The sequence below is a fragment of the Carassius auratus genome, unplaced genomic scaffold, assembly GCF_003368295.1.
Source record: "Carassius auratus strain Wakin unplaced genomic scaffold, ASM336829v1 scaf_tig00017060, whole genome shotgun sequence".
NCBI classification, from domain to species: Eukaryota; Metazoa; Chordata; class Actinopteri; order Cypriniformes; family Cyprinidae; genus Carassius; species Carassius auratus.
Window position 1 is genome coordinate 992,788 of NW_020524735.1, and position 8,312 is coordinate 1,001,099.

Here is an 8,312-nt window from a genome sequence, read left to right on the forward strand (position 1 = left end):
AACCGTAACTTTATGTTTGAGTGTGACAAACGCCCACGGTTTAGATTAGAAGCTGTCATATGCGCTTTAAAAACAGCATCTGAGAGCGATTATTAAATCATAAATGCAATATGATGATATATTGTTGACGACATAGTGGAAACACTAACTGAAAATATTACATTCGCTCACAAAAATCAGTGATTGATGGGATGCAGTTAGGGTCACTGCTGGATTGAGCAGGTTCGAAGAGCCCAGCTTCAGACTTCAGCTGGCCTACGACAGATGGACAGCCACAGGTCACAGGACCGAATTTCAATGCAGTCTCACGGTGCATCTCCATACAGAACACTTTCTGTTTATCACAACGCTTTTAGTATTAAACAAAATAGGATTCAGCTGAAAAGCTTACTTCTTGTGTTTAAACATGTAAGCTAATTTTATTTGCGCTGCAGTTCCATGCCTAAACTAAGTTACAAACTGCATGGGATAGGGATAATATGCCATATGGATAAACGTTAAAATGGGTTTATTTAATAATAAACATACAGTGATTCCATACAGTACAAATCCCAGCTGCGTTTCTCGCGGGACTGACCAATGTATATTGCTGGTTTGTTTTCTGGACATTCGAACCAGACGGCCGTGAAACTTATGTTTTCTTTTTGTTTGTGGGTGAACGCGCATAATGATGCTAATGCAGCAAAATGGTGAGATGGTGAGTCGTAAAGTGGCATTGTGCACCGCGGGGGTGAGCGTGACCTCTGTGAGAAATCACATTGACTGCGGGTTAATGGAGGTTTGGGGAATCCTTTTCACCGCGCGCGATTCGCCACGCGCGCAGACTCCTCCAGCGAGACACAATAGCGCGCCGATGTGCTGTCTAATATCCTCTAGTTAACTTCATCCTCAAAACTCTAGACTTTAGACTTAAAATAATACATTAAAAATACATTTAAAATATATATATATTGTTTAAACTCTAGGCTGTATAGTTGCCTATTTAGTGCACTAGCCTATATATAGCCATTACTCAATATTATAATATCAATGAGTTTTTGTTTAGTGTAATACTTAATAGCATATTAAAACGTTAATTTTCTGCATTTTAAGTCAAAGTGGTGCCAAAGTGACAATGTGAAGTATTCGACCACTTTATTTAAATAAAGTTAAATGTCAAAGAAAACTACACTAAAAAGTCTAAAAAAGATAAAAAAGGTAAATGGATAGAAACAAATATGTTATAATGATGAAAATATTACTACAGTGGGGATTGACCCAAAGTGTGTTGGAGTGACACGAGAAACGTTGGTGTTGAGTAAATGTATTTTTTTTCTATTGTTATGGCACACTTCTGAAACTCTGTCCTCCTCATGGCGAGATCTTGCCAGCTCCACCTCAATCACTGCTCTTTCTTCCCTTCATTCTACCTTTTCCTTTCTTTTCTGGCGTTTGGAGAAGGTGGGGGCCACAGTCTGAGGTGGGCTGTAAGGGGCCATTCAGTGTTCTCAGAGTCACATACAGAGCACACACACGGAACTGCGCCTCCCACACACCCGCGCACCAACTCACACACAGTCAGACGAAGAGGAAAGTGGATGTGTGCAGCAGCATTACCGCATCCTGATGCTTTCTCCGAGGCGCTGAATACGCACAGAGAGGGAAAGTGCGGGTTCCTCGAATTAATATGCATTTGCTTGAAATCTATGCACAACATCTGAGGATTTATCATGCTTTAATTGACATCTAACAATCCACCAGCCAGTTTTCTATCTGCGTGGAATAAGTACTTTGCGCACGGCTTCAAAGATGGGAAAAACGAAATACTCCAGCGACAGGAATCTACTGCTTTACAAGACGCTTCTGAAAGTTATATTTCTGTCGGCCGTGGCGCATAATGTTTCGGGGAAGACTTTAAAATACAAAGTTTTGGAGGAGCAGAAAGTTGGCACGGTGATTGCCAGACTGAAAGAGGATGTAGCCGGTATCTTATCCAAACTCCCGAGCTCAGTGTCCCCGCGCTTCCGCGCGATGCAGAGAGGCAGCACCCCTCTGCTCTCCGTGCGCGAGGACGACGGAGAGATCAGCATCGCCACCAGAATCGACCGCGAGAAGCTCTGCGAGAAAAACTTAAACTGCACCATCGAGTTCGACGTGATCACGATACCCACGGAATACCTCCAGTTGTTTCACATTCAAGTGGAAGTGTTGGACATCAACGACAACGCTCCGCAGTTCTCGCGCGCCATCATCCCCATAGAGATATCAGAGAGCGCGTCTGTGGGTACGCGCTTCCCTTTGGATAGCGCGTTGGACCCTGATGTCGGGGAAAATGCGCTACACTCGTACTCGCTCACTCGGAATAACTTTTTCAAAATCGATATCAGGACGCGTACGGATGGCGCAAAGTACGCGGACCTTGTTGTGATGAAGGAACTTGACAGGGAAACACAGTCCAGCTACCAACTACAACTGACAGCATCAGACTCTGGCGTGCCGCCGAAATCTGGCTCCACTTTGCTCAAAATCAGCATATCCGATTCCAACGATAATAGCCCGGCCTTTGACGAGCAGGCTTACGTAGTCAACCTCCTGGAAAGTTCACCACTGGGGACGCTACTGGTTGACCTGAACGCCACAGACCCGGATGAAGGCAATAATGGCAAAATAGTCTTCTCTTTCAGCAGCCACGTGCCACCAAAAATTCTAGAGACCTTTAAAATTAACCCAGATAATGGCCACATCACTCTGATTAAGAAAGTTGACTACGAAACTACTTCCTCGTATGAAGTAGATGTGCAAGCTCAGGATATGGGTCCCAACTCCATTCCAGGCCACTGTAAGATAATCATCAAAGTGGTTGATGTCAATGACAACAAGCCAAAAATCAACATTAACCTTATGACTCAGGGCAAAGAGGAGGTGGCCTACATCTCAGAGGCCTCTCCTGTCGATACTTTCATCGCATTAGTGCGCGTTGATGATAGCGACTCAGGTCTAAATGGTGAGGTTGTGTGCCGTCTCCATGGCCACGGGCATTTCCGCTTGCAGAAGACCTACGAGAACAACTACATGATTCTCACTAATGTGTCTCTTGATCGTGAGAAACGCTCTGAATATAGCCTGACGGTAATCGCTGAAGACCGTGGCTCACCAAGCCTGTCCACCATCAAACACTTCACGGTGCAGTTGCAAGATGAAAATGACAACCCTCCACGCTTCGAAAAGAGCCGATATGAGATCTTCAAGTCCGAGAACAATTCGCCCGGGGCATACCTGACATCAGTGGTGGCCACCGACCCAGATTTGGGTTCTAATGGTCAGGTGACTTACTCAGTTGTGGAGAGCCAGGTTCAAGGTAGCTCTATTTCAACTTATGTGACCATTGACCCATCTAATGGTGCTGTGTATGCACTCCGAAGCTTTGATCGGGAAGAAGTTGGCCGGCTTTCGTTCACCGTGCAGGCGCGGGATGGAGCGGGCCTGGCTTCTCTAAGCAGCAACACCACTGTTGTGCTCACTGTACTAGATGAAAATGACAACCCACCTATCATTGTTGCTCCACAACTTATCAACCACACAGCTGAGGTTCCACTATGGCGGCACGCCGAGCCTGGTCATCTAGTGACAATCATCAAGGCAACAGATCAAGATGCAGGGGCCAACAGTGAGCTGACTTGCTCCATAGTCAGTGGTAATGACGAGGGATTCTTTGTCATTGAACAACGCAGATGTGAGTTACGAACCAACGGAAGCGTAGAAGCCTCGGGGCGTGAGGGATTTGATCTCGCAATCCTTGTACAAGACAGAGGTGCGTCGATTCGTCTTTCAGCGAGGGCTGTTCTGCACATCAGCCTGCGGGAATATCCAGAAAGCTACTCCTTGAACCCTTCAGACATGAACAGCCAATCGACTCTAGATGTGTCTATGATCATCATCATCTCCCTTGGTGCCATCTGTGGTGTGCTTCTCATCGTCATGGTGATGTTTGCAACCAGGTGCTCGAGAGAGCAGAAGGACCCAAGACATTCCTATAACTGCAGAGTGGCTGAGTCTACCTATCAAAACCATCCCAAAAAACCTGCCCGGCAGATCCACAAGGGTGATATCACCTTGGTCCCCACAGTTAATGGTACCCTGCCTGTGAGGGCCCATCCTCGCTCCCCCTCGGCCTCACCTGCTCCAGAGAGCCGCCAGATCCACCACAGCCGCCAATCACTCAACAGCCTGGTCACCGTCTCCTCCAATCACGTGCCAGAGAACTTTGCACTAGAACTCGCTCATGCCACACCACCTGTTGAGGTAAAACATTTTTTTTTTATATAAATTCAATGTGAACTGTTAATTCTTGATTATTCAATTCCCCCTAAACTTGTTATATTCAATATGTTTATTTTATTTATAGCATGTTTATTCATGTATCCATAGATAATTTCATCATGCATAAGTATCCATCCATTTCATTTCCTTGTTCACCCCCCCTCCCCATCACCACCATGGTGTGTCTGTATTTGTGTTGGCTTGCTGTCTGGTCTGCCATTATTCATTTTTATTTCCATTTTTTTCTTTCTTTATTCGTCCCCCGCCCTGTTTGTTTCTTTTTGGCTATAGCAAGTCTCACAGCTTCTGTCCATACTTCATCAGGGCCAGTACCAACCCAGACCCAGTTTCCGTGGCAACAAATACACCCGGAGCTACAGGTAACCAATCACACTTCAGCATGTTGCCACCTTTACAGACCATCCTACAGGAGGTTTAAATTTCTAGTCCATGAGAGTCTGGACACCCTGCAGTACTTAAGTATCAGATGCTGATGATACATGACAGCCTCATCCTGTCAGCAAGTCAAATGACCTTTGAATAAAGCTTATTTTGTTTATGCATAAACTGCTCCCTCCTTAAGAGGGTCATATATATATATATATATATATATATATATATATATATATATATATATATATATATATATATATTTTATTATTATTATTATTTTTAATGTATTTATTTATTTATTTATTTATGAATGACAATATACATTTTTTTTTAGGTACGCTTTGAATGAGATGGATAAGTTCAGTCTGAAGGACAGTGGACGAGGGGATAGTGAGGCAGGAGACAGTGATTGTGAGATGGGGAGGGAGTCTCCTCTGCTTGGAGAAGGCTTCAGTGAGCTCTTCACTCCTGATGGACATCACAGACTTCATCCAAGTAAGCAAGAGAGTGAGATGTTGAAAAAGAGTATCTTAGATCACCTGAGAGTAGATGCCTGGCCTTGATTTTGCAATATTTGGGCATACCTATTATATATATATAGACTATAATATTTTAAAATATATAAACAATGCAAACACATAATATATATAATACGTGCAATGCATATACTACATTGATTAACATATAGACACCTTTACAGTCTCTTGATCTCTTCATGAAACACCTAAACAGTGCCAGTATTCTAATCTCAATTTACTGGAGAAAAAACGTGATTCCTGAAAAAAAAAACAAAAAAACATGATATATAATATGGGTATTACTGTGACTAGAACAAGAACTGGGTTGTGTGCTCAGATGGGCCATTGATTTCTGTAAATCAGCATGTTTAATCATTCATTCTCTGCTTGAGAGAGAGTTGGCTAAATGAGGGCCTGTTTTGCAAATGCACCAGATTGGGCATTTATTAACTCTAAGATGTGTTATAAATACCCTTTCAGAATTAATGGTGCTATAATCAGCCCCTAGAACATGAATGAGTGAAGCCAAACATGTTCAATGAGCACTATAAGTTGGCATATTTGATTTGTTTTGCATAGTCTCTAGAAAACAAAGCTGGGTCGGCTGGAGCTAGAAGGATTTTGTTTAGTCATTTGGCTTCTAATTGAAGTATTTGACTAGTTGAGGGTGTGTGCAGTTTTGCTTGCTCTGCCAGAAAACATCAGTCATTAACTAACCCTCTTCCATCAATGCTTTTGCTTCCACCATAGCGATGAAGCTGTGTACCGAAGAGTGTCGTGTCCTCGGTCACTCTGACCAGTGCTGGATGCCCCCCTTGCCTTCCCCAGCCTCCGCTGATTACCGCAGCAACCTCTACATCCCTGGAGAAGACCCTCAACAGAAAGCCACCCCTGAAGAACCACAATCTGGCGAGTCAACACTGAGGAAAAAGAGCTTCTCCACGTTTGGCAAAGAGAGCGAGGAGGGAGAGGGGGAGGCAGGTGATGAGGAAGACCTGTGTGGAACGACCTCTCTGCTGTCTGAAATGAACAGCGTGTTCCAGAGGCTTCTCCCCTCCTCGCTGGATAATTACAACGAGACTAATGAAACTGAAAAGGTAACACCCTGCGCTGCTGGGGTGGGATCGTTAGAAAGAAGGAAGGGCCACTTACCTGGTAAACCAAGCCCTGCCACCTATCAGCAGAACGTGGCTGTTTGGGCCGCTAATACGCATTTTCAAAATCCCGGACATGGCCACGCCCCTCCTAGTCACATGACAGCCCTGGTAGCCCCGCTCCCCGCCCCTCTGCCAGGTCCCATGGCAACATCAGCTTCCTCTTCGAAATGGCTACCTGCGATGGAGGAAATTCCAGAGAATCATGAGGAGGATGAGTTAGAGTCTGTGCTCGGGCATCTGCATGGCAAGCGCTGCGACAGTCGCAGCGAAATTATGGACGCCAGCGAGCTGGTTGCAGAAATCAACAAGCTCCTTCAAGATGTCAGGCAAAGCTAAAGACTGAAGCTTAAACTCTTTCTCCTGCTCGCTACAATAAAGTTAAACAGTTTTATATGAGAGAGAGGAGGAGGAAGATAAGAAATGAAAACAAAAACAGGAAAACACAGAGACCTGCAATTGTCATTAAAGTTGCATTTCTGGATGTGATGTGTTTTGTGAATGCTAATTATCCAAATGATGTTTGTATTTTCTGGTTTTTGACCACAGTGTACACAGTGTGAGTGTATTTATCTTTGTATTTTAAAAATACAATTTTAATCTTTATATTTATATATGTGTATATACCTAAGTTAAAAATGTACATACAGTTATCAGATTTCTATTTTTATATATGCATGTTGGGGAAATAATCAAAATCAACATGCCTTGGTGTAAATATTCTTATTTATGAAAAAAGTTATCTTTTCTTTCTCTTTTCAGTGGTATTGTTATATATGAGTATAATATAAGTACATGGATATTATTGAGTGTGTTATTTGGTGGGGTGGGTCAGGTACTGAAAGCATGTTTTGGGGTGGGAGTGGTATTTATAATGGTGTATTCTTTGTGTCAACTTCTGTTTTACATTGAAGAAATGACAAAATAAAGAGAAATGCAGATATGGCGTTTGATTACAATCCCCATCCTTTTTTTTTTCTTTTTGGAAGTGTGTTTTTGTTTTATTGTTGTTCCAGTAAATTACAGTATGCGCCTCTCCATTTAGTTTTTATGTTCCTGGAATATCTAGTAAAATGGGAGTGTGCGGTTGTGTTCGTCCTCTTCACAGCACAGACAGATCTGGAGAGCAGCCATGCAGGGAAAAATAGCCATTTTTAGTCACTCTCAATTTACGCTGCACTCGTTATGCGCGCCCCCTACTGACTTAAATAGAATATTAAAGGCTGCAACAAGTCAGAATATTACAAACAGAGGTAAGTGATGTAGAAAAGATGAAACAAGATATTTCTGTTTTTTTCCTAAATTTAATATAGTAAGAAACACCTTTAAGCTAAGGCGAATAATTGGCCAAAGAAGCAAAAAGAGGTACATTTCAGTGTGTTCCCTGTTTGAGATTCATTGTTCTAACTAGAGCCCCCTAGAGGCTAGATAGCAGAACAGCAGTCACTTTAATCCCTTATTCTCTTCCCAGAATATTCCAAAAGCGGTGCAACTGTCATCCTATATTATTATTATTATTATTATTATTATTATTATTATTATTATTATTATTATTATTATTATTATTATTATTATTATTATATAAACTACTATCTAAAATCAAAGTGTAAAACGAAAAATTAATAAAATAAAAAGGATCAGTCATAATGACATCATAATGACACATCACCCCATAAAGTGAATAATCTCATTCTATTTTATACATTTTTCAAGCCTCAAGTATTTATCAGAACAATAAACAAACTGATCAAAAAAATAACTTTTTTTCTGTCATTTTTGAAAAATATGTTCTCATTATAAAACAACATTTGGTCACTAACTATAGAGTGACAGTTTAATTTAGGCTAAACTTGCAGTCCGGGTATACCACCATTGCCTATATTATAATTATTATTTATATTTATTTGTTTATTTACTTACTGTGAAGACAACTGCAAAATAACATAAA

At 41.9% G+C, this 8,312-nt stretch overlaps 1 protein-coding gene across 2 annotated transcripts; it reads left to right on the plus strand.

Annotated features, from left to right (window-relative positions):
• The first annotated feature begins 1,448 nt into the window (after positions 1–1,448).
• Positions 1,449–7,347, plus strand: LOC113075457 (protocadherin-18-like). 2 transcript variants are annotated; one of them, XM_026248182.1, is made up of 4 exons: positions 1,449–4,281; positions 4,591–4,679; positions 5,027–5,187; positions 5,961–7,347. In XM_026248182.1, exons 1-4 carry the CDS (start codon positions 1,789–1,791, stop codon positions 6,701–6,703), a joined length of 3,486 nt encoding a protein of 1,161 aa, XP_026103967.1. In that variant the 5' UTR covers positions 1,449–1,788; the 3' UTR covers positions 6,704–7,347. The 2 variants fall into 2 exon arrangements, with proteins under 2 accessions (XP_026103967.1, XP_026103968.1); XM_026248183.1 differs by having other exon boundaries at positions 4,624–4,679.
• Positions 7,348–8,312: the final 965 nt, after the last annotated feature.